The 27,899-nt window shown below is 42.3% G+C and overlaps 1 protein-coding gene across 1 annotated transcript in view; it reads left to right on the forward strand.

Annotated features, from left to right (window-relative positions):
• LOC133570282 (uncharacterized) overlaps positions 1-23,382 on the forward strand; it is a 57,158-nt gene extending 33,776 nt beyond the window's left edge. The window contains exons 4-6 of the mRNA XM_072916267.1: positions 2,130-2,289; positions 3,370-3,636; positions 21,094-23,382. Of these exons, the coding sequence (XP_072772368.1) occupies positions 2,130-2,289; positions 3,370-3,636; positions 21,094-22,853 (2,187 nt within the window). The 3' untranslated portion in view covers positions 22,854-23,382. The remainder of the gene's footprint in view (positions 1-2,129; positions 2,290-3,369; positions 3,637-21,093) is intronic.
• The last annotated feature ends 4,517 nt before the right edge of the window (positions 23,383-27,899 follow it).

Raw genomic sequence — 27,899 nt, forward strand, 5'->3', positions numbered from 1 at the left:
TCAATTGTTCTATTTCAAAATGTTGTCAGATCTCGCGAGAGAAACAAGCAACCAGCTCTATTACTTCTTCTTACTGGCAGTTTGCAGCCATGACTTTAAATGTTCATACTGCCACTTACTGGACTGTAGAATGTAGTGTGGGCCATAGGACAGAAGGAGGAAATCCCGTTAAGAACCTGTGGAGGGCAGCAATACACCTAAGATCTTCTACTAGTCTGCTGGAAATAGAAAGAAGAAGAAGAACGAGGGGAAAGCAAGATGACGTTTGATGGAGAAAGTCAAAACGTGGGCATTATAGTTCTGTATTTTTAACAGTGACGTGCAGCTGGGGAGGCAGGTGAGGCGGGGCCTCACATGCTATCATGGAAAGAAAAAAAAAGTAAAAAGAAAAAAAAAATTAAATTGTTATATCCAGTGAAATAAAGTTATTTTCCATTTAACTTCACCAGCTTTAGATTATTGTTATTCAAAATCGCTGAATTTTCACATTTGCCGTTCAAATACTGAGAAGAGACTTGCGGTGAGTCACCAGCCAGTTGAGGCACGTCACTGAGTTGTGCCTCACCATGGATTGCGCAATGACTCAGCTAGCTGCTGGCCTGCTGTGCAGTGAGACCGTATTGCTATATGAATTATATTATGCATTTCCATAGTTTAGTTAGCTGAGGTATATAATGTACAGTGTATTTTGTCAACAACTGTATGTGTGTAACGTATTTATTGTGCTGAGCAATCATAAAACTGCTGCGAAGACGCACTGTGTGAGGCTTGCAGTAATCCCGCCTCCTGGTGGTAGAGGGCGGTAGTGATCCCAGAGATCATTTTTGTGACTACTCGGCTGCAGAAGAAGTGACAACAAGCAGCAACAGTTAGCAGCGATCGTTTATTTTTTCCTCTTGCCTGGACTATTAACATGGAGGATTACATATCTAAAATAAAACCGTTTTCTAAACTGGACTTTCAATCGAAGCAGGAGGTAATAATTAAAGGAAGATCTCCATCGAGACAGAGAGACTTTTAAAACTGAAGAAAGATAAGGAAGACTTCTATAAACAAGTTATCGATGCTTTTGTTCAAAAGGAGCGGCGCATAGACTTCATTTATAAGTAAAGGTAAGACCATAATAACATTTTTTTTATTAAATGTGCTTTTATGTGTGCTACAGTTTGTATGTGTAAAGTTAAAGTTAAGTTAAAGTACCAATGATTGTCACACACACACTAGGTGTGGTGAAATTTGTCCTCTGCATTTGACCCATCCCCTTGATCACTCCCTGGGAGGTGAGGGGAGCAGTGGGCAGCAGCGGCGCCGCGCCCGGGAATAATTTTTGGTGATTTAACCCCCAATTCCAAGCCTTGATGCTGAGTGCCAAGCAGGGAAGAATGCTGGTATGAGCTTTTAAACATAACCCGTTAACTGCTGCCAATCAAATGGTGAATAAGATACTCTTTAGGGTTTATATGTTTGTAAATCTGACTGTGATGAAGTGCCTCACCAGCCATCAACCTCACCGCACGTCACTGATATATATAATATATATAATGCCAAAGGAAATTTAAACAGAATATGAAAACCTCCCACATTCTAAAATACATTATAAAAACGATTAGCATCAAAGACAAAAATAATATCATGTGTGTAATATTTATTTTGTTTCTTTTTTTTCTTTCCTTATGCTATTGTTGTTTCAATACATTGTTAAATATTTGAATATTCTTACGAAAATAAGTTGTATGTCTTTGTTTTGAAAATGTACAATGGACAAGTTTACTTTTATTTTCAGAATGTTGAAATAGTTGTACCGGGGGTGGAGGGAAAAGAGCTGGTTACTTGTTTCTCTCGCGAGATCTGACAACACTGCGCGCGAACCGAACACGGCGAGGATAAAGCAAGATGGCGTCTGACGGTGAAGACGTTATTGCAGTCGTCACAGTTCAGTGTTCTTTAATCTGTGCGTCCATGTACACATATATGTCCTTTATTAGACTCTATTAAATAGAGTAAACATCGCAAATAACTGTTTGCATCCGGTTGTATTAGTCTGAGCGACTTTGATGCTTCTCGAGCTAGTTTAGCTTGCTAGTTAGCTTAGCTTGTTAGCTGCTGACAAAGAGAGGCGGAAGTGATCAAAACACATCGCTAAGCAGAGATCAAGTGTGAGTGTAAAGTGTCGTGATTGTGTGAAAATGTGCGAAAGAACGATAGCAGAGTACGAGGAGGAACTTTGTCCGACAAAAGAGGAGAAGGAGCGACAACATCAAAAACATCAAGTTGTGTTACACAGAACAGGTTTGTTTACTTCTTACTCTCACATGTTTACTAACTTTATATTTGTTATTAACACTATTCTTGAATAGATTGTCTATAGGAAGATGAATTGTCATGTGAGGATGATGCACTGATTGTTTCACATTGTTCATAAAAACGAGACAGTTTCAGACACAATATTTATGAGAGGTTGATGTTCCTCTCAGTTTGTACCAATGTGTATCAACATGTTTACACAAAACTCACACAGTCACCGGGGGAATATTCCAGAGAGCAGGTTAAGTGCAAACTCCTGAGTATCTAAAGCTCGAGAGATTTACCTCCAAAAATAAGAGAGGTAAGACACAGTCAGAGTCAGTTACCATGGTAACTGACACTGTAAACCTAGCCTGCTAGCTGGCAGATTTGACAAGTTATTTACGTAGGTGAAAGCTCTACTGCTCTTTTATTTTCTTCATTTTGGTGCAGCCATTAACCTACTACAACACCTACTACATCGACCTACTCAGTGGCCTAGTGGTTAGAGTGTCCGCCCTGAGATCGGTAGGTTGAAAGTTGAAAGTTCAAAACCCGACCCAGTCATGCCAAAGACTATAAAAATGGGACCCATTACTTCCCTGCTTGGCACTCAGTATCAAGGGTTGGAATTGGGGGTTAAATCACCATAAACATTATTCCCGGGTGCGGCTACCGCTGCTACTCACAGCTCTCCTCACCTCCCAGGTGGGGGTGATCAAGGGTGGTGTGTGAAATGCAGAGAATAATCTTGCCACACCTAGTGTGTGTGTGACAATCATTGGTACTTTAACTTTTTAACGTGGCAGTGATTGTCGAAAAAACAAAGCCTGATCTAAAGATGACATCTTGATCTCATACCATCTCAAACCAATTGGCCGTTCATTATTAAGTGAAATGTCTTAAAGTTGCTTAAATTTGTCTATAACCAAGCAACACTGTTTTATCCAGTTACTCGATTAATCGAAAACACTTCTAGTAGAACACTTGATTAATAACATTTTCAATAGCCGCAGCCCTATATTTCATGTACGATTTCATATTTAGCATGTAGGAGCTAAAATGTGTTTTGTTTGTGTCCTGTAGACATCCATCAGCTGATTGGATACCAAGAAGAATGTCTCCCTCATCTGCAGGGGGACAGTTTCACTTCAGAGTATCCACAGCCCTCACATTTTAAAGGGGACGAGGAGGATCCACAGCCACCTTATTTTAAAGAGGAAGAGGAGGGAGAGTGTCTTGTCGGGCAGGAGGAGTCTGATCTCACCAAGTTTCCACTGACTGTTGTCTCTGTGAAGACTGAAGACCATGAAGACAAACCACCTGAGTCCTCACACCTTCATCACAGTCCAAGTAAGCACAACATCCACATATCATCTAATACAATGTTTGTGACACATGTTCATCCGGGGGCCACATTTATGACTAATGATGGAGATGTATTTGCTTTTTAACACCACCATTTAAAAATGAATGCTCATCAATCTTGTGAATTAGTGAAGTGAATTATATTTATATAGCGCATTTTTACCGGGGGCCGCATGAGCAACCCGAGCACTGCTGGAGGGCCACACCGACAATATTTCAATTAAATTTTGCTCAAATTATTTTTGATATACCGTAAGATAAATAATAATAATAATTTAATTTAACCTAACTTAACTTTATACAAAAGCAGATTGCTGTTGATGGTTTTAATTTTAACACTGTCTTATACAACACTTCCTGATGTATAATACAATGCAAAAATGTCAATTTCTGTCACTTCATACTGCATCGTCTTTAAAAGTCCAACATTTTTCCCCGTCAGATTTGAACAACCATCTGTTGTCACACCTGCCAGCTTGTCCCAACATGTCCAAACACGCATTTACCTATGTGAACAAGTCATTACCTGTGGTTGTCCCTTTTAATTGACTGCATGGCTGCCAGCTGCTCGGTGATTTGAAAGTCTGCAGTTATCCCACGTAAGAAGATGAGCAGCTGGGCGGTGTCACGTACATCGCAGCTCTCATCTCATCTCTTTTCCAGGCATTTCACAGAGTCCAATAAGCACTCCTTAATAAACTCTGTCAGAAAACGCCTTACTTTTTCTGGCGATTTTGTGAGAAATGACGAAACTTGTCCGCATATCTGGGGGTGTGAAATTTGGCAAAAAGTCCTTGTTGGGTTTGCAGTTTTACCATCAATGCATCAGCCTCCCTTCATCAGACAGATTCCGGTATTTTTCCTCGTGCTTTGTCGTGTAGTGCCGATTCAAATTATATTCTTTAAACACAGCAACCTGTGTACCACAAATTAAGCACACGGCTTTACCTTTAATTTCTGTAAAGAAATACTTGGCAGTCCATGTCTTGTTGAAAACACGACATTCGTCATCAACTTTTCTCTTTTTAGCGTCTCGGGGGTAACGGGGCATCACTTGTCGCTGTGCACCTTCACTCACAGATTACACCCGGACATACGCCCATAAATAACACTTTTCAAAATAAAAGCAGCACAGTTGTATTGCACGCATGACATAGATGATTTTTTAACTTTATTTTGTAATTTGTTATTGCCGCTGTTCACATTCACTCACAATCGCGCACGAGCATACGTCCACACGCTGGAAGTAATACAAATAACGCTTTTCAAAACAAAAGCAGCACCGTTGTATTGCACACTCGACATAGATACTTTTTAAAATTTATTTTGTAATTTATGATTGGCCTCACGCGGGCCGGACAGGGACGTACAAAGGGCCGGATGTGGCCTGCCGAATGCCCAGGTCTGCTCTAGTGACTCAAAGTGCTTTTACATAGTGAAACCCAATATCTAAGTTGCATTTAAACCAGTGTGGGTGGCACTGGGAGCAGGTGGGTAAATTGTCTTGCCCAAGGACACAGCGGAAGTGACTAGGATGGCGGAAGCAGGGATCGAACCTGGAACCCTTCAGTTGCTGGCACGGCCACTCTACCAACCGAGTTATACCGCCCCGGTCAAATCATCAACAGTGTAATTGCTGGGTTGTAACCCTGTGACCTAGAGGCCGTCCTTCTTACCTCACGTGGTCAAATGAAGGCAAACATTCAATATGGCTACTGTTTATTTACCTTTAGCAGCACATATGTCAGCATATTTCAAAGGTTTAGTGGTGAAGATAAGGGATGTATACCAAGTACCATTTTTTTTAATACTGGTTCCTAATTATGTCGTCCATGAGGACCGTGAAGATTCTGGAATAACGACACAACTATTTGTATTTTTAATTCCAGCTGACTGACGTAACTATGGCACGTTGTCACATTGAGTTCAGCTACCGCTGCTACACAATAAAATCAGCTTTGAATAATGACAAATAAGGAAGCAACAACACGTAAAAGTTTGATGTGTGTGTTATTGACAAGAAGATGACATAACTGCATTTCACCTTGCACTGCACACATAGTTGACTTCTTTAAGACTTCAAATAAACAACTGTTGATAAAAGACTTACCTGCTCTGAGATGTTACAGAACATCATGTTGGAGGTGTTCAACATCTTGTGCTAATAGGAATGCTATTTAAAATGCCTTTTTTCCCACTTTTTTATTTCCGCAAATTACATGTAGTACCGATAAAAGTACCGATAAATACTGGTATCGATAAGGAGTATCGATTAGGGCAGGCCTGGCCAGCCCGCGGCTCGCAAGCCTCATGCGGCTCTTTGGCTGGTTTCATGCGGCTCTTAACTCTGTTATGAGAGTAAGTGAGTTTTTTATTTCCGCAAATTACATGTAGTACCGATAAATACTGGTATCGATAAGGAATATCGATTAGGGTATCGTATCGATAAATTCTTAACGATTTACATCCCTACTGAAGATGCAAGCCAGATATCTTAAAAAAAAAATAATGTCAACGTTTATTTGATGTTAGTTACTTCTCTGCTGTCCAGCAATGTCAGAATCAGAATCAGAATAGTTTTATTGCCATTGTTTGAGAACGGGTTCACAAACTAGGAATTTTTCTTGGTGCAATCGTGCAACATAAAACACATATAAGACATATTTGGTAATAAAAAGAGCTGTACTGAGCTATCAGATCTTGTTATAGACTTAAGAGGAATTCAAGGAGCTACTGTTAGGACAGGGATCGGCAACCCGCGGTTCCGGAGCCGCATGCGGCTCTTTGATGCGGCTCAGCTGCATTCTTGCCGACCCTCCCGATTTTTTGCCTCTCCCGGGGCAAACATTCTCCGATTTTCACCCGGACAACAATATTGAGGGCGTGCCGTGATGGCACTGCATTTAGCGTCCTCTACAACCAGTCGTCGCGTCCGCTTTTTCATCTAACAAACAGCGTGCCGGCCCAGTCACATGTTTTATGCGGCGTCTGCTCACACACGTAAGTGACAGCAAGGCATACTTGATCAACAGCCATACAGATCACACTGAGGGTGGCGATATAAACAACTTTAACACTCTTATTATTATGCGCCACACTGTGACCCCACACCAAACAAGAATGACAAACACATTTCGGGAGAACATCCACACCGTAACACAACATAAACACAACAGAGCAAATACCCAGAATCCAATGCATCCCTAACTCTTCTGGGCTACATTATACACCCTCGCTACCACCAAACCCCACCAACCTCAACCGACGCACGGAGGGGGGAGTTGATGTGTGTGTGTGTGTGTGTGTGGGGGGGGTAGCTGGGGTGTATAAAGTAGCCAGGAAGAGTTAGGGATGCATGGGATTCTGGGTATTTGTTCTGTTGTGTTACGGTGCGGATGTTCTCCCGAAATGTGTTTGTCATTCTTGTTTGGTGTGGGTTCACAGTGTGGCGCATATTAGTAAGAGTGTTAAAGTTGTTTATATCGCCACCCTCAGTGTGATCTGTATGGCTGTTGACTAAGTATGCCTTGCAGTCACTCGTGTGTGTCTGCAGAGGCCTCATATAACATGTAACTGGGCTGGCACACTGTTTGTTCAGGCCGTAGAGGGCGCTAAAGGTAGTGACATCACGGCACGCCCTTATTATTGTTGTTTGGGTGAAAATCAGCATACATTCGAGGGAATAGTTGCCCTGAAATTCGGGAGTTTACCGGAAAAATTGGGAGGGTTGGCAAGTGTGACGCTGTCAAGTGCCATTCATATAAAACTCGCGGGCCGCACTAACATTACATTTCCATATTAAGGTGCGGGCCGCGTGTCTGAGACCCCTGGTTTATACATAGCACAAAGCAAAAAAAAACTTTGTATGCAGTGTTATTTCATTTTACATTTCAAAAGAGTTTTGTGGCTCCCATTGTTTTCTTTAATTTGTGGAAACGGGTTGTAGCTGAGATAGGCTCCAGCGCCCCCCGCGACCCCAAAGGGAATAAGCGGTAGAAAATGGATGGATGGATGGATGGGTCAAAATGGCTCTTTGAGTGGTAAAGGTTGCCGACCCCTGTGTTAGGAGTTATTGTTCATGTGCCTGATGGCCGAGGGGGAAAAACTGTTCAGGTGGCGGGAGGTGTGGGTCTGGATGGAGCGTAGTCTCCTGCCTGAGGGGAGAGGGTAGAATAGTTTGTGTCCAGGGTGAGAAGAGTCAGCTGTGATCCGACCCACACGCCTCCTGGTCCTGGAGGAGAACAGGTCCTGGAGGGATGAGAGCTTGCAGCCAATCACCTTCTCAGCAGCACGTACGATGCGCTGCAGTCGATGCTTATCCTGGATTGTGGCGCCGGGGAACCACACGGTGATGGAGGAGGTCAGGATGGACTCGATGATGGCTGAGTAAAACTGCACCAGCATCTCGGTCGGCACCTTAAGTTTCCTCAGCTGCCGCAGGAAGTACATCCTCTGCTAGGCCTTCTTGTTGAGGGAGCTGATGGTCGGCTCCCACTTGAGGTCTTGGGTGATGGTGGTGCCCAAAAAACGGAAGGAGTCCACAATGGAGACGGGGGTGGGAGAGTCAATCAGGGTGAGGGGGGATGGTGGGGCTGTGACTTTCCTGAAGTCCATGATCATCTCCACTGTTTTCTCGGCGTTCAGCTCCAGGTTGTCGAGGCTGCACTAGGACGCCAGCCTGTCCACCTCTCTCCTGTAGGCGGACTCATCGCCATCCGAGATGAGCCCGATGAGGGTGGTGTCATCCGCAAACTTGAGCAGTTTTACGGACTGGTGACTGGAGGTGCAGCAGTTTGTATACAGGGAGAAGAGCCAGGGGGAGAGTACACAGCCCTGAGGAGTACCAGTGTTCGTGGTTCGACTGTCCGAGACAATCTTCCCCAGCCGCACGTGCTGTCTTCGGTCTGTCAGGAAGTCATTGATCCAACTGCAGAGGGAGTCGGGCACACTGAGCTGGTAGAGCTTGTCTCGTAGGAGTCCAGTCCAATGTCTCAATCAATCTAGTTTATTAGTACTAATTAGCAAAGTTTTCTTGTCTTTCTTAAGTCTTTGTTTTGACATCGCCCTTGTGGTAAAGTTGTCCGAGTGCAAACTATTTGTGACTGATAAAACTTTCAGTGAATCAAAATTTAAGAAATTGTTCCGGAAAGTTCATTACTTTGAAGACAACTAATAAAAACGCAATCAAAATCAGAAATACTTTAACAATCCCAGAGGGGAAATTAAGATTTTCCGCACAATCCCATCAAGAGCAGACCAACATTACAGGGAGACAGAACAGGATCGCTGACGGGTCTGCCAACTTCCTTACAAAAAAGGTGAGAAACACGTAAACGCTGAGGAGGGGGGAGGAAAAAAATTCAATCTCAGTCTTGGCCCCTGGAGAGGGGATCCAGACTGAGGCCAAAGACAAAAAGTAACTCATATCCATAGCACACATAAACATGTGTGTAAGAGGGAAACATCAAAGAACACAAAGGACAGTAAAGACATTAAATGTCATGTCTGTATTATCATGTTTTGTTTTAAGTCATGTTTTGTTTAGTTTCTGTCTTTTTCACTCCCTTGTCTGGTCACCATAGCAACCATTGGTTTTCGCCTGTCACGTCACGCACCTGTTTCACGTTTTGAGTCACGCACCTGCTTTCACTAATCATGTCCATAGTATTTAAGTTCAGTGTTTTTCAGTTTGTCTGTCTGACGACCTCGCACCCCATATATGCTTCTGCACACCCTATGATCCTTGCTGCTCCTTTTTCATGCCGTTTCCATGCCAAGTAAGTTTTTGTTTCTCAAGCCACAGTTAATGTTTTGTTTAATTGTTCATAGTTTATTCTCCGCCACTGTGCGCGCTTTTTGTTTGATCTTTTTTTTTGTATTTATAGTTAATAAATAAATCATGTACCTTGGTTCCCGTCTCGCCCGTGCCAACTTTCCGCTGCATCCCGGAAAAGCAAACAACCAAGATCAAGTCTTGACATTAAAAGTGCAACAAAAGTAAAACAACAACAACAAAACAAAACATATACACTGTGGTGACCTGTGCGGTGTTCCACGCCATCGTCTGCTGGGGTGGGGGGAGCATGGCCAGAGACAGGAGCAGACCCAACAAAGCAACCAAGAGAGCCAACTCCACCCTCGGCCGCCCACCAACTGCCGGCCAGTGTCCAGTCCGCACGGATGAGCGAGGATACGTCCAAGGAGACCGAGGTGTCCGATACCTGCTCATTCAGCCAAGACATTGTGAAGCTTGTCCGTCCCGGCTCTCAGCGCCAGCTCCGCAGCCCTGTCTCTTCATCCGTATCTTCTCCAGTCTCTCCAAATGGACTCTGGTGTGGCAGAGACCCAGCAGCTGGTCTCCATGTCCAAAAGGCTCCCGGGAGGCAGATCCAGAAGTCACCAAAGTGCCACTCCTTGTCACACAGTCCCAAAGGGTCCCCAACCAAAAGGCAAAAAAACCCTGCATGAAAACAAGAGGGAAACATCAGGAACACAAAAGGGTGACACAAGAGCACAGAGCTCCTGCCAACAGCAGCCACTACAGCTGCGCCTTCTTGGGGAGAAAAAACCGGGGACGGAAATTTGACCCGGTTATCTTCTCCAAGTCACGACACTGACATTGTCTTTGTGACAGCGCGCTTGCTCCCCCTGACGTGCCGGTCCTCAAGTGACGACATGATAATAGCGCACCGTCACAATAAACAAAATAAAGCACCGGTGAAAAGCAACAATCGGTTAAAAAAACAAGCAAACTGGAGTTTTGACCCGGAGAAGACAGGTCGGTTAAAAAACCCAAAAATTCTGCATCCCAGTGATGCGCGGACTTACGGAAATGCACATCCTTTTTTATTTCATTGAGACATAAAAAGTGTGTTAACGCCAACACTGGTTATTAATGTGATTATCAGACAGCAGTCATTTCCATTAGACAATATTTAAATATAGGTGGTAGTGTTGGAACGATACCAATATTTTGGTACCGGTACTACAATTATTTCGGTACTTTTCTAAATAAAGGGGACCACAAAAATGTCATTATTGGCTTTATTTTAACAAAAAAAACTTAGGGTACATTAAACATGTTTCCTATTGCAGTTAAGTCCTTAAATAAAATAGTGAACATACTAGACAACTTGTCATTTAGTATTAAGTAAACAAACAAAGACTCCTAATTAGTCTGCTGACATATGCAGTAACATATTGTGTCATTTATCCACCTATTATTTTGTCAACATTATTAATGACAAGTGGTAGAAAATGAATTGTTAATCTACTTGTTCATTTACTGTTAATATCTGCTTACTTTTTATTGTAACATGCTGTTAAAATGTAATAATCACTTATTCTTCTGTTGTTTGATACTTTACATTTGTTTTTGGATGACACCACAAATTTAGGTATCAAACCGATACCAAGTAGTTACAAGAACATACATTGGTCATATTCAAAGTCCTCATGTGTCAAGGGACAAATTTCCTGAGTTTATATACACAATATACATTTTAAAAAAACGAAAGAAGATGTTGTGATGCCAAAAAATATCGAAGTAATCATAGTAGTATCGACTAGATATGTTGCGTTTGTTTACATTTCGATGCCGGTGAGCTACGGTGTGTAATGAAGCATGTTTAGCTATTCCTCGTCCTGCAGGGATAATGTACTTGTAAGAAACTTACTTTATTTGTTGCCATGGAGGCCAGGATTAGTGATTTAGAATAGAATAGAAAGTACTTTATTGATCCCTGGGGGAAATTCAGCACCACAGTTTGCTCACAATCAACAATAATAATATTAAATAATTTAATATATATAATATATTATATATATAATATATAAATAATATAAATATATTCTACATATACTCTACATTTAAGTGCAGTCAAGGAACATATGCATTATACAGTCTGATGGCTGTCGGTATGAAGGACCTCCTGTGTCGTTCCGTGTTGCATTTTGAAATTAGAAGTAGCTAAAACACTGCCGACGGCGGATGGACGTTAGCCGCTAGCTAACTAGCCATGTCTTAAAGCATCTCTTCCAGAGGGTGTTTCAGTGTTATAACTTCACCTTTATCTTTACTTTTTACACCAAAATACGTCCGTTCTCCCTTTTCTGTCTACACGCTGTGTCTGCTTGTAAGTACTCCGTGATTGTGTGCCGCCAAACATGCTCGTCTGCTCGTAAACCAGCAATGTCACGATGTGACTTCAGCGGTAGTCGGGGGGTACGGGACCGGTACATTTCAGAGAACGGTGTAGTACCGAAAATGATTCATTAGTATCGCGGTACTATACTAATACCGGTATATCGTACAACCCTAATAGGTGGTATGGCCCAATTATAATTAAAATAACAAAATAATGTTGGTTTTCATCAGATACGTTCTAGTATTGTATATGTGGATGGGGGCCCTGCTTTGGAAATAATGTGTACCCCTTTCAGAAATCACGTTTAGTTCCACTTTAAACATTCACATGTTGCACAATGAGATGAGTGCTGTAGCACAAGCGTGGGATAACGTGAACAGTTGTGGAACTTTCTAACGAACACAGTGGAAAGTATTTTGAGAAAAATGAAATGGCGCAGATATTGCTTTCTCCTTTTCCTGTTGACTCGAGAGAGAAAACGGGATCTCGTTAGAAGCGCGATGTATGTGCAGACGCTGTTTGGGTATAACAAAATGGTGTTTGCCAATGTAGTTTACAATGTCACTACGTCAGTAGTTGTCAAACTTTTTTCACCAAGTACCACCTCAGAGAATATTTGGATCTCCAAGTACCACCATCATGAACAGCATTAAAATACAGTAGCATAGTAGGCCTTAATTATTCATTAAAAACGAGGAGACTTTATTTAACAAGTATATTTAATATTTGAGCCACTGTAATATTACACACAGTTTGAACAGTAACATTGTGTTTGAATACAGGAAAACAAAACACTGTACTTAAATAATTAAATAATATTTGGCATACCACTAGTGGTACACTTACATCAGTTTTAAGTGTATATACATACAGGACTGTCTCAGAAAATTAGAATATTGCTAGAGTCTGGAGGAAGGCTGGAGAGGAGAAAAATGAACATCAAATATGTTGTCTTTGTAGTGCATTCAATTGAATATGGCTTGAAAAGGATTTGCAAATCATTGTATTCCGTTTATATTTACATCTAACACAATATCCCAACTCATATGGAAACGGGGTTTGTATATGTGTATGTATGCGTGGGTATGTATGGCCGGCCTGGCTGCGTCGGGCCGGTGGTCTTTGGTTTCCTGGGCGCCACACCTGCTGTTTGTGAGTTGGGCTCTCTGGGTGGCTGGGGCCGTACTCTGGCTCCCACACACACTGGGAGTCAAATATATTGTACATACAAATACACATATACTCACATACACACTGTTATTCATACATACATACATACATACATACATACGCTCCCACATACATACATAAATACAGTACATACTAGAGATGCGCGGATAGGCAATTATTTCATCCGCAACCGCATCACAAATGTCGTCATCCATCCGCCATCACCCGAACCAACATTTTATCAAAACCACACCCGCCCGCTCCCGCCTATTATATATCTAATATAGACGATGCAAGGCATTAGTGAGGTTAGAAAGCTTTTGCCTGTTAAAGAAAGGAGACTGATCCAATGTAGCAGAGACATTCAATGCTTGCCACGCATTAGTGGCAAAGAGATATTAATGCGTGATAATATTATTTATGGGGCGGTATAGCTCAGTTGGTAGGGTTGCAGGTTCGAGCCCCGCTTCCGCCATCCTAGTCACTGCCGTTGTGTCCTTGGGCAAGACACTTTACCCACCTGCTCCCAGTGCCACCCACACTGGTTTAAAAATGTAACTTAGATATTGGGTTTCACAATGTAAAGCGCTTTGAGTCACTTGAGAAAAAGCGCTATATAAATATAATTCACTTCACTTCACTTCACATTATTATAGTATTATTGTCATTTCCATTAAGAAAGTGTTGACTATTGTTGCCAATGCCCTCAGATCAGGAGTGCGTTCCTCACACTTTGTGTGCGCAGGTGCAGCAAGCAGAACGATGCTTTTAAGAAGTTAAAAAAATGTTTTAGAAAGACTAGGCCTATATTATCATTAGGTAAAAAAAAAATTCTGAATTTATTTCAATGAATATTAACTTGTTAACGTTATAATGCTCAAATAGGGACGAGGGCGGGGTGCACAGTGAAGCAGTGAACAATTTCGCGACAAAGATGAACCTTTATTGATTGATCTGCAGCCATGACAAAATATCAGACAATCTCCATTGTCAACGACAGGCAGAAAAATAAAGATAAACACATAGCCTATGTTGTAGGCATAGGCATAGGCTCATACGTTTTTAAGTTGAAATAAAAAAATAAATAAAAAATGTGCCTCATAAGCCTTAGGCTGTCAATCACGCGCACAAACTTAAATTATACAATAACATAAGTATGTCATCCCTATTTAAACAAAAATAAATAAAATAAATAATAATAAATTACCTGCAACTTATTGGCCAAGGCAAAAAGCTGAAGGGGGGAAATCAAACCCATCAGACTGCACTTTATTATCAAACTTGAATTATAATGAAAATAGACGGTCGCGACAAACAAAGCAGGCTAAATATCCTTACATTGTAGCCAATCGGAGATGCGCTTCACTTGAAAGCGAGGCCAAATAATTAACACACAGTAGTATATCTCGAATAGAAAAAAACACAATAAACAACGCAATTGCCTTAATTCCTTTGCATTGTAGTGCGCCCAAACAACACGTAACCATCAAAATGATTTAGCTGACCGAACTCAATATAGGTTAGACATGGGCTTATTTGGTATAGCCTATAGGTAACGTAGACTAATTCATTTAACATATCCAACCGTATGTCTACTTACTTTTTTTTTTGTTAGCACTATGCAGGAATAAAAGGGCATCTACAGTGCCAGGATACAGGCGAGAGCGCCTGGCCTCTAAAATGCGCCCTGCTGCGCTGAAGGAGCGCTCACTTGCGGCACTTGTTGCTAGGACGCATAGGATTCTCTTGGCAAGGTGTTGTAGTCGTGGGAATGATTGTCCTTGTTTCCCCCAAAAGGAAAGTAGATTTTCCTCTGCTGATCCGTCGAGATGGAAGTTTGTAGAGGAATAATCCTCTACTTCATCAACAAGCACAGGTGTATCCTCCTCCCATTCTGTGAAGTCAATCCTTTTCTTTTTCGGTGATGCACCATCAGCTCCACCTAAAGGACCGATAAAATCTATACGTTTTTTGTATGTGGGTAACAACATTTAACTATGTATATATATTTCCGAATTGGTTCAACTGCCAACCGCCCGAATCTATTTACAATCTATTTTTTTCGTCATGTCACCCACCCGACCCGCGGATTATCCGCGGACTCCGCGGTTGTGTCCGCAAACCGCGCATCTCTAGTACATACCTACTCAAAGTTCGTACATCCACACGCAAATTCACTTTACAAACATACATATACACATACTGTACATATACATTCACTGTACAAACATACATATACACATACTGTACATATACATTCACTGTACACGCATACATATACACATACTGTACATATACATTCACTGTACAAACATACACATTCTGTACATACACAAGTACATATACAGTTAGGTCCATAAATATTTGGACATTGACACAATTTTCAGTATTCCAGCTCTGTACAACACCACAATGGATTTGAAATGAAACAATCAAGATGTGCTTTAAGTGCAGACTTTGAGCTTTAATTTGAGGGTATTTACATCCAAATCAGGTGAACGGTGTAGGAATTACAACACATTTTATATGTGCCTTCCACTTTTTGAGGGACCAAAAGTAATTGGACAAACTAATATAATCATAAATAAAATTGTCATTTTTTAATACTTTGTTGCAAATCCTTTGCAGTCAATGACAGCCTGAAGTGTGGAACACATAGACATCACCAGACGCTGGGTTTGGTCCCTGGTGATGCTTTGCCGGGCCTCTGCTGCAGCTGTCTTCCCTTCCTGCTTGTTCTTTGGGCGTTTTCCCTTCAGTTTTGTCTTCAGCAAGGGAAATGCATGCTCAATGGGATTCAGGTCAGGTGATTGACTTGGCCATTGTAAAACATTCCACTTCTTTGCCTTAAAAAACTATTTGGTTGCTTTTGCAGTATGCTTGGGGTCATTGTCCATCTGCATTGTGAAGCGCCGTCCAATGAGTTTTGAAGCATTTGGCTGAATATGAGCAGATAATATTGCCCCAAACACTTCAGAATTCATTCTGCTGCTACTGTCAGCTGTCACATCATCAATAAATATAAGACATCCAGTTCCACTGGCAGCCATGCATGCCACTACCACCACCATGCTTCACTGATGAGGTGCTATGCTTTGGATCTTGAGCAGCGACTTCCCTTCTCCATACTCTTCTCTTTCCATCATTCTGGTACAAGTTGATCTTTGTCTCATCTGTCCATAAGATGTTGTTCCAGAACTGCACAGGCTCTTTTACATGTTTCTTGGCAAACTCTAATCTGGCCTTCCTGTTTTTGAGGCTCACCAATGGTTTACACCTTGTGAAGAAACCTCTGTATTTCCTCTGGTGAAGTCTTCTCTTAATTGTTGACTTAGACACAGTTACCGTATTTTCCGCACCATAAGGCGCCCTGGGTTATAAGCCGCGCCTTCAATGAACGGCATATTTCAAAACTTTGTCCACCTATAAGACGCCCCGTGTTATAAGCCGCATCTAACTGCGCTAAAGGAATGTCAAAAAAACAGTCAGATAGGTCAGTCAAACTTTAATAATATATTAAAAACCAGCGTGATGTGGGCGCGCACGGAGTCGTATATCAACATAAACTTACCTTAACCACTCGCTCATCTTTTCTTCATCCATCCCTTCGAGTTAGCTTTTATGATGACGCCGGCTGGAAAGGTCTCTTTTGGCAAGGTCTTCCTTTTGAATATCACCATGGGTGGAAGTTTCTGGCCATTAGCATGGCAAGCTAGAACCACAGTGAAGGATGACTTCTCATTCCCTGTGGTGCGAATATTCACCGTACGTGCTCCCGTTGTATCCACAGTGCGGTTCACAGGAATATCAAAAGTCAGTGGAACCTTGTCCATGTTGATAATGTTCTCTGGCCGGATCTTTTTTTCAGCTATCTTGTTTTTACAATATGCACGGAAAGTAGCCAGCTTTTCTTGAAAGTCTTTAGGCAGTTGCTGTGAAATAGTAATCCGTGTGCGGATGGAGAGATTGCGTCTTTTCATGAACCGGATCCCTGTCGCTTAGTAGGAGCCATTTTGTGGTCTTTACAGATGTAAACACACAAAGGAAATGAAACGTAATATCCGCGCGCTTCTTCTTCTTCTATGCGGGCGGGTGGTTGCTTACAGTAGAAGAAGAAGCGCTTCCTGTTCTATGGGGGCGGGTGCTTACCTTGGCGGTTGCTTGCGTAGAAGAAGAAGCACTTCCTCTTCTACGGGGAAAAAAGATGGCGGCTGTTTACCGTAGTTGCGAGACCGAAACTTTATGAAAATGAATCTTAATATTAATCCATATATAAAGCACACCGGGTTATAAGGCGCACTGTCAGCTTTTGAGAAAATTTGTGGTTTTTAGGTGCGCCTTATAGTGCGGAAAATACGGTACACCTACCTCCTGGAGACTTTTCTTCATCTGGCCAACTGTTGTGAAGGGCTTTTTCTTGACAAGAGAAATCATTTTTCTGTCATCCACCACACTTGTTTTCCGTGGTCTTCCAGGTCTTTTGGTGTTGCTGAGCTCAGCAGTGCGTTCTCTCTTTTTAAGAATGTACCAAACAGTTGGTTTGACCACACCTCATGTTTTCGCTATCTATCTGATGGCTTTGTTTTGATTTTTCAGCCTAATGATGGCTTGCTTCACTGATAGTGACAGCTCTTTGGACTTCATATTAAGAGATGACCTCCCCAGATTCCAAATGAATATACCACACTTGAAATGCCATCTAGGCCTTTTATCTGCTCTTTGTAAATGAAATAAATGGGAAAAAAAACAAGGGAATAACACAAACGTGGTCATGGAACAGCTAAGTAGCCAATTGTCCAATTACTTTTGGTCCCTTAAAAAGTGGAAGGCACATATAAAATGTGTTGTAATTCCTACACTGTTCACCTGATTTGGATGTAAATACCCTCAAATTAAAGCTCAAAGTCTGCACTTAAAGCAGATCTTGATTGTTTCATTTCAAATGCATTGTGGTGTTGTACAGAGCTGGAATACTGAAAATTGTGTCAATGTCCAAATATTTATGGACCTAACTGTACATACATACACTCATGCACATAATCACGTTTCATCAAACATATATTAACGTTGTTGCCCTAGGGGAAACTGGGTAAAACACGGCTCAATGACAAAGATTAACCTATTGTTACTATAACAATCTAGAAGGTTAATATTTGTTGCTTCTCTTTCTTCCCCTCCATTTTTCTGCATTATTTTGTATCTCTAGTTATCATTACGTATATGTATTGTTGCATTTAAACAACTGTATTGTTGATAATAGAGGTAAATTATTGGTATTGTTCATTATCAGCGCTATTTCTATTGGTATTTGTATTGTTCCATTTGTAGTGTAATAATGCTCATTGTCATTTCTGTATTATTATTTATTTCGCTAACTGCTTCTTTGCTATCACTTTTATCATCATATGTGTACATATCCTATTTGCTGATGATGCTCTATTGTTGTTTTTGTTGTTATTGTTGTGTTTGCTGTTGTTGTTTTTGTCTCTCTGTCTAATCCCCCTCTTGTCCCCACAATTTCCCCCTCTGTCTTCCTTTTTTTTCTCTTTCTTTCCCCTCCTGCTCCGGCCTGGCTGTGCCAAATGATAATATAAATACATTTTACACTCTTTTGTAAAGTAAATCTGAATAGCCGATATGGGCATCTACATCAACTATATGATTTGCCTGAGAAGCTGGACAGGACACAAAAATTTGCATTATATTATTCTTATTGATTTTTTTCTGGCCTTCTTATTTCTTCATTTATTTTTAAACGTTTCTCTCACGCCTCATCTCCATCGTCTTTTGGCGTCTTTCACCTGCCAGCGTCCTATATTTTATATTTCACTTGTCTTTATTTAAACCCTGGGTTTTTTACACAATTTGGACCTGGAAAGATACACAATTAAAAAAAAAAACAGTCTGCAGCGATCTACCGCCAATGGCATAAGCTGACCGCACAAAAACATGTTTTTTTGACATGCACCTACGTTTGTCACTTTTTCTCAGCTTTTCTTCAACTTGCTTTTTCCCATACAACTACATCCTCGATGCATCTCTTCCTCACACTTGCAACACCATGTTTCTGTGTCTATTCTCCTCCAAAACTTCTCATACTCGCCTCTCTCTGTCCGCTCTGTCCACACTACTCACAATCTGTCTAATTATGTTCTTTTTTTATCTTCCTGTCCCCACTCTGGGACAAAAACACTCCATCACACGTCCCAAACTCTCCACACTCAACGCTCAAATTCACCATCCATTTTTAATATTTTTCTCCTTTTTAACAACACGTAAATGCAGCAACAAACCAGCTATATAAAATTCAACAAGATCAACAACAATCCAAAACCATATAATGTCATACATCGCTCTCTCTTATTTACATCAGTTTTCGAGGGCGGCAAACCTCCTCGACATATACTGAAACATTGCACCGAGATGAACACGTCTGTCAATCTCACCAGTCTACGGAGTGGCAAGGCTCGAGACGTCATTTATAACTTTATTCACTTTTTAACACTAATGTCGTTACTCTAGACCAGGGGTCGGCAACCTTGACCAGTCAAAGAGCCATTTTGACCAGTTTCACAAATTAAAGAAAACAATGGGAGCCACAAAAATCTTTTGAAATTTAAAATGAAATAACACTGCATACAAAGTTTTTTTTTTGCTTTGTGCTATGTATAAACCAAGGGCCTCAGACACGCGGCCCACACCTTAACATGAAAATTGAATGTTATTGCTGCCCGCGGGTTTAATATGAATGGCGCTTGACAGCGTCATACTTGTCAACCCTCCCGATTTTTCCGGCAGACTACTAATTTCAAGGCAACTGTTCCCTCGAACGTGCCGTGATGGTACAGCATTTAGCGCCCACTACGACCAGCGTGCCGGCCCGGCCACACGTTGTATGGGACCTCTGCTTGCTCACGTAAGTGACAGCAAGGCATACTTGGTCAACAGCCACACAGGTTACACTGATGGTGGCGGTATAAAAAACTTTAACACTCTTACTAATAATGCGCCACACTGTGAACCCACACCAAACAAGAATGACAAACACATTTCGGGAGAACATCTGCACCGTAACACAATATAAACACAACAGAACAAATACCCAGAATCCCATGCAGCCCTAACTCTTCCGGGCTACATTATACACCCCCGCTACCAAACCCCGTCCACCTCAACCGACGCACAGAGGGCGGGGTGATTGATGTGTGAGGGAGCAGGGTTGGGGTGGGGGCGGGGTTTGGTGGTAGCAGGGGTGTATAATGCAGCCCGGAAGAGTCAGGGCTGCATGGGATTCTGGGTATTTGTTCTGTTGTGTTTATGTTGTGTTAAGGTGCAGATGTTCTCCCGAAATGTGTTCGTCATTCTTGTTTGGTTTTGGTTCAAAGTGTGGCGCATTATTAGTAAGAGTGTTAAAGTTGTTCTATATGGCCACCGTCAGTGTAACCTGTGTGGCTGTTGAGCAAGTATGCTTGCTGTCACTTACTGTGCAAGGCAGAAGATGCATATAACAAGAGGCTGGGCTGGCACGCTGTTTATATAGATTGTAGAGGGCGCTAAATGCTGTACCATCATGGCACACCCTTATTATTATTGTAAGGGTGAAAATCGGAGAATATTAATTAAGTTTTCTGCGAGAGGCACTGAAATCCGGAAGTCTCCCGGGAAAATCGGGGGGGTCGGCAAGTATGCAGCTGAGCCGCATCAGAGTGATCAAAGAGCCGCATGCGGCTCCGGAGCCGCGGGTTGCCGACCCCTGCTCTAGACCTTAAGACAAATTAGTCCACTACCTATTTACAATTTGTGTTTCCAGTACAATGCCCGAAACACGAGTGAGTCACCCCTCACGGCGGACGTCTCTGTGGCACTAATTTTCTTTTTCTTTTCGTTTGACCTAACGCTATTTTAGCAATATAGAACATCACCAACACTTATTTCTCACCCTATCATATCTGTGTAAACCATTTGGGATCAGACAAACTTTGTTTGTCTTTTCCTGTGAATAATGTTGTAAAGATTTCAATACAGTTCATACAATAACTTGTTGTTCCTAAGTGCATGTAAACGTACTGAATGCATTGTGTGACTGAGCAGAGATGGATGTTACTAAAACATGTGTGTCTTGCAGACGCCTGTGAAGAACATCTTCTTCCTGAGCAACAGAAGTGGAGCTTCAGGATGCGGACGGAGGAGCCACAGCCCTCTTACATAAAGAAGGAAGAGGAATACCCACTGATCCCCCATTTTAAAAAGGAAGAGGAATACCCACTGATCCCCCATTTTAAAAAGGAAGAGAAGGACCCACTGACACCCCATTTTAAGGAGGAAGAGGTGGATCCATTGACACCCCATTTTAAAGAAGAAGAGGAGGACCCACTGACACCCCATGTTAAAGAGGAAGAAGAGGACCCACTGACACCCCATTTTAAAGAGAAAGCGGTGGATCCACTCAGCCCTCACATTAAGGAGGAAGAGGTGGATCCACTGACCCCTCACATTAATGATGAAGAGGAGGACCCACTGACCCCTCACATTAAAGAGGAAGAAGAGGAACACAGCATCAGTCAGCAGGGAGAGCATATTGAAGGACTGGAGGAGGTTGATGTCACCAAGATGCCAGTGACTGGTGTCCCTGTGAAGAGTGAAGATGATGAGGTCAAAGGTGAAAGGGAGGAGAAGAGAGAGGCGGAGCCTCCAAGCAGCAGCTCAACTCAACACATGACAACAGAAGCTGATGGAGACCACTGTGGAGGATCACAAGCAGACAAGATCTTAGCTCCACTATCAGATAGTGACGACACAACGTCTCACTCTCCTGACACTGATGATGAAGACTCTAAAGATGATAAGACATGTCACACTGACAACACACACTTTAAATGTTCTCACTGTGACAAAACTTTTAAATACCATTGTCATCTGAAAAGACACATGAGAATACACACTGGAGAAAAACCTTTTTCCTGCTCAGAATGTGGTAAAAGTTTTGTAACAAATGGGAATTTGAAATTACACATGAGAAGACACACTGGGGGGAAACCTTTTTCATGTTCAATCTGCGGTAAAGATTTTAATCAAAGGGACCATTTGAAAACACACATGAGAATACACACTGGAGAAAAACCTTTTTCCTGCTCAGAATGTGGTAAAAGTTTTGTAATAAATCAAAGTTTAAAAGTACATATGAGAATACACACTAGAGAAAAACCTTTTTCCTGCTCAGAATGTGGTAAAAGTTTTGTAATAAATCAAAGTTTAAAAGTACACATGAGAATACACACTGGAGAAAAACCTTTTTCCTGCTCAAAATGTGGTAAAAGTTTTGTAATAAATCAAAGTTTAAAAGTACACATGAGAACACACACTGGAGAAAAACCATTTTCATGTTCAATCTGCGGTAAAGATTTTACTCAAAGGCCCCATTTCAAAGCACACATGAGAATACACACTGGAGAAACACCTTTTTCATGTTCAATCTGTGGTAAAGATTTTACTCGAAGGGACCATTTCAAAACACACATGAGAATACACACTGGAGAAAAACCTTTTTCCTGCTCAGAATGTGGTAAAAGTTTTATAATAAATCAAAGTTTAAAAATACACATGAGAACACACACTGGTGAAAAACCTTTTATATGTTCAGTATGTGGTAAAAGTTATATAGAAAGACAGCAATTAAAATCACACATGAGAACGCACGCTGGTGAAAAACCATACTCCTGTTCAAGCTGCAACAAAAGCTTTCGTCACCCAAAATCTTGTACAGTACACATGAGAACACACACAGGAGAAAAAGTGTTGAGTTGCAGTGTGTGTGGTGAAAGATTCTCTTCTAAGTACCAGTGTAAGAAACACAAGTGTGCTGGTGAGAACAGCAGCAGCAAATGAAGATGCAGGATTTGAAATAAACTGTCAAAACTTTTAACTTTGACTTTCTAACAACATCAGCACATATAACATGTGTGACATCATTGTTGTGTGTGTAACACAATCTTGTTATATTGATTCTAACATTTATAGATTAGACACTTCAGATTAGTGCTTGTATTTCAGTCAAGTACATGAGTTAATATATACATTTGTGTACTTTAAAATGAACAGAACAATTTGAATGAAAAGGTGAGAATAAACAGTACATCAAATATGTTACATACAATAAACATTTTATGTGTAGATATTCATAATTCACTTGTATACTTATTCATAAAAGTGTTGCATATGTTTTTGAAATAATTAAGTGTTACATATTTTATTTTCTAATTGTGGATGATTCCATAGATGAACTACTTTATATGATATACATATTTTGAGTACACATAAATCCCTCTTAGTTCATATTTACTGGTTCACATCTGAAACATCTTCTGGACCACTTCTGGAAGCATATTATTTACTTCATACATTATTTGAACAGATGTCTTTTTAAAATGTGTGACTTTATGAATCATTTGTTGGGTCTCTATAATCCATTCTATTAATTGTCTTTATTACTCTCTTGTGTAATATGAATATTGTTGTGTGATTGTTTTATATGTATGTCCCCAGATCTTTATGCAATAAACAATGTATGCTTCAACTAAATGTAGTTAATATTTGTGGGTATGTATTTTATTCTATTTATTATTGCAGTCAATTTTTTCAATGTTTTCTTTATATGACTTACATGTAGTTTCCAGTTTACTTCATCATCTAGACTAACTCAGCCTGGAGGATGTGTGTAATGTTGAGATGTATTGGAGATGCCTTGGTTTGTTTGGATGTTGTCAACCTGTCAATTGTTCTATTTAAACATGTTGTCAGATCTCGCGAGAGAAACAAGCAACCAGCTCTATTACTTCTTCTTCTTACTGGCAGTTTGCAGCCATGACTTGAAAGGTTCATACTGCCACCTACCGGACTGTAGAATGTAGTGTGGGCCATAGGACAAAGGAAGAAATCCCGTTAAGAACCTGTGGAAGGCAGCAATACACCTAAGATCTTCTACTAGTCTGCTGGAAATAGAAAGAAGAAGAAGAACGAGGGGAAAGCAAGATGACGTTTGATGGAGAAAGTCTAAACGTGGGCATTATAGTTCTGTATTTTTAATCAGTGCATACATGTGCACATTTATGTCCTTTTATATAGGCTACCTTTTATTTTGTTTCCCGAGTATCCTGCTTCCTTGATTTTTGTAAGTAAAAAATAATCTTCAATCGCGCTGCTGGATCAGTTTGAATTACTGGATGGATAGCGGGAGAAGGGACAATATGTGACAAGGAAGGCTGTGCATGGTGCGAGTCAGACAAGATGTCAAGTGGAACAAACATTTGAACAAAGGGGTTATAGGAACAATGGTACATGGGTTATACTTGTATAGCGCTTTTCTACCTTCAAGGTACTCAAAGGGCTTTGACTCTATTTCCACATTCACCCATTCACACACACGTTCACACACTGATGGCGGGAGCTGCCATGCAAGGCAATAACCACGACTCATCAGGAGCAAGGGTGAAGTGTCTTGCCCAAGGACACAACCGACGTGACGAGGAACCCTCAGGTTGCTGGCACGGCCACTCTCCCAACAGTGCGGATCCCTTTCAGTGTTTTATGCAACTGACTTTGACTTTGTCTTACCTCTCTATTTTTGGAGGTAAAACTCTGGAGCTTTTGAAGTGTATTTCTGGTCTTGTCATCCTCGTCCGGACAGAAGGGCGACACGGCAGTGCGGCTGGATCAAAAGAGACCTCGGAGACGCTTCACTGAACCAAAAGTTGCTTTATTACCAGCGAGCGTCATTTACACAGGACTGCAGTTCCTGGGAGGAGGTCAGGTGAAATATGGAGGACTCCTTTCCCAGAGAAGCCAAACCATCGTTTTATATATTCCTTCTTTCACTGTGTGGGTGTGCCCTAAAGCTAAACAGAACCACCTGACCACGAAAGGAGATGTTGGTGTGTAAGTGTCTGGAAAACAACTGCTTTAAGTCATAACTTAAAGGGGAACATTATCACAATTTCAGAAAGGTTAAAACCATTAAAAATCAGTTCCCAGTGGCCTATTTTATTTTTCGAAGTTTTTTTCAAAATTTTACCCATCACGCAATATCCCTAAAAAAAGCTTCAAAGTGCCTGATTTTAACCATCGTTATATACACCTGTCCATTTAAAGTTAAAGTTAAAGTTAAAGTACCAATGATTGTCACACACACACTAGGTGTGGCGAAATTATTCTCTGCATTTGACCCATCACCCTTGATCACCCCCTGGGAGGTGAGGGGAGCAGTGGGCAGCAGCGGTGGCTGCGCCCGGGAATCATTTTGGTGATTTAACCCCCAATTCCAACCCTTGATGCTGAGTGCCAAGCAGGGAGGTAATGGGTCCCATTTTTATAGTCTTTGGTATGACTCGGCCGGGATTTGAACTCCCAACCTACCGATCTCAGGACGGACACTCTAACCACTAGGCCACTGAGTAGGCCTAGTGGTGACGTCACACAGTGATGCCAACACAAACAAACATGGCGGATAGCGCAGCAAGATATAGCGACATTAGCTCGGATTCAGACTCGGATTTCAGCGGCTTAAGCAATTCAACAGATTACGCATGTATTGAAAGAGATGGTGTAGTGTGGAGGCAGGTAGCGAAAACGAAATTGAAGAAGAAACTGAAGCTATTGAGCCATATCGGTTTGAACCGTATGCAAGCGAAACCGACGAAAACGACACGTACGACAGCCAGCGACACGGGAGAAAGCCAGGACGAATTCGGCGATCGCCTTCTAACCAACGATTGGTATGTGTTTGTTTGGCATTAAAGGAAACTAACAACTATGAACTAGGTTTACAGCATATGAAATACATTTGGCAACAACATGCACTTTGAGAGTGCAGACAGCCCATTTCAGGCGCGCTAAGAACATATATTTTTCCACGATTTCAGCACTCAGGTTAACCATACCTAAATAGACACAAAATACTGCATTACACAAGACTACCCAAATGTACTCGAATGATTGAAAAAAATAAATGTTTTTAAGCTAAATTATTGGTAAACACAGTTTATGTATAATAATTTACGTAAACAGCGAGTATTGAATAAAGTTTTCATCAATTAATATATTCTGTAGACATACCCTCGTTGGAGCCAAAATTCCTTATTTGTTTATATTGTTTTTGTTTTATTTTCTTTAATTGATTGTTGGGTTAAGCATGTTTACTTTCCTTTTCGGCAGATTGCTCCGCCCACTTCCTGTTAAGAACCAGGAAGTGTTGACAGGGAGGGGACTGTTGCTATGGTGCGGTTACCATGGTAGCCTCCATAAAATTGGGTTCATGCGTGAGCATGGGAGGGCGATTGGAGGACAAACAGTTTTCGACCGTGTGTTGTCTTTGTCGTGACTTGTGGTGACAATGCTGTTATAATGTGCCATTCAAGGTTAGCATACTTTGTTATATAACTTACATTTGATTTAATTTAGATAGCTTGTAATACCCGGAGTTGGGGCACGATGGCGAGCGCCTGGTGGCCGGGCCTGTCCCCATGGGGCCCGGCCGGGCACAGCCCGAAGAGGCAACGTGGGTCCCCCCTCCAATGGGTTCACCACCCATAGCAGGGGCCATAGAGGTCGGGTGCAATGTGAGCTGGGCGGTAGCCGAAGGCAGGGCACTTGGCGGTCCGATCCTCGGCTACAGAAGCTAGCTCTTGGGACGTGGAACGTCACCTCGCTGGGGGGGAAGGAGCCTGAGCTAGTGCGCGAGGTAGAGAAGTTCCGGTTAGATATAGTCGGACTCACCTCGACGCACAGCAAGGGCTCTGGAACCAGTTCTCTCGAGAGGGGATGGACTCTCTTCCACTCTGGCGTTGCCAGCAGTGAGAGGCGACGGGCTGGGGTGGCAATTCTTGTTGCCCCCCGGCTCAGAGCCTGCATGTTGGAGTTCAACCCGGTGGACGAGAGGGTAGCTTCCCTCCGCCTTCGGGTGGGGGGACGGGTCCTGACTGTTGTTTGCGCTTACGCGCCAAACAGCAGCTCAGAGTACCCACCCTTTTTGGATTCACTCGAGGGAGTACTTGAGAGTGCTCCCCCGGGTGATTCCCTCGTTCTACTGGGGGACTTCAACGCTCATATTGGCAACGACAGTGAAACCTGGAGAGGCGTGATTGGGAAGAATGGCCGCCCGGATCTGAACCCAAGTGGTGTTTTGTTATTGGACTTTTGTGCCCGTCACGGATTGTCCATAACGAACACCATGTTCAAGCATAAGGGTGTCCATATGTGCACTTGGCACCAGGACACCCTAGGCCGCAGTTCTATGATCGACTTTGTAGTTGTGTCATCGGATTTGCGGCCTCATGTTTTGGACACTCGGGTGAAGAGAGGGGCGGAGCTTTCTACCGATCACCACCTGGTGGTGAGTTGGCTGCGATGGTGGGGGAGGATGCCGGACAGACCTGGCAGGCCCAAACGCATTGTGAGGGTTTGCTGGGAACGTCTGGCAGAGTCTCCTGTCAGAGAGAGTTTCAATTCCCACCTCCGGAAGAACTTTGAACATGTCACGAGGGAGGTGCTGGACATTGAGTCCGAGTGGACCATGTTCCGCACCTCTATTGTCGAGGCGGCTGATTGGAGCTGTGGCCGCAAGGTAGTTGGTGCCTGTCGTGGCGGTAATCCTAGAACCCGTTGGTGGACACCGGCGGTGAGGGATGCCGTCAAGCTGAAGAAGGAGTCCTATCGGGTTCTTTTGGCTCATGGGACTCCTGAGGCAGCGGACAGGTACCGACAGGCCAAGCGGTGTGCGGCTTCAGCGGTCGCGGAGGCAAAAACTCGGACATGGGAGGAGTTCGGGGAAGCCATGGAAAACGACTTCCGGACGGCTTCGAAGCGATTCTGGACCACCATCCACCGCCTCAGGAAGGGGAAGCAGTGCACTACCAACACCGTGTATGGTGCGGATGGTGT

The sequence above is a fragment of the Nerophis lumbriciformis genome, linkage group LG01, assembly GCF_033978685.3.
Source record: "Nerophis lumbriciformis linkage group LG01, RoL_Nlum_v2.1, whole genome shotgun sequence".
Taxonomy (NCBI): domain Eukaryota; kingdom Metazoa; phylum Chordata; class Actinopteri; order Syngnathiformes; family Syngnathidae; genus Nerophis; species Nerophis lumbriciformis.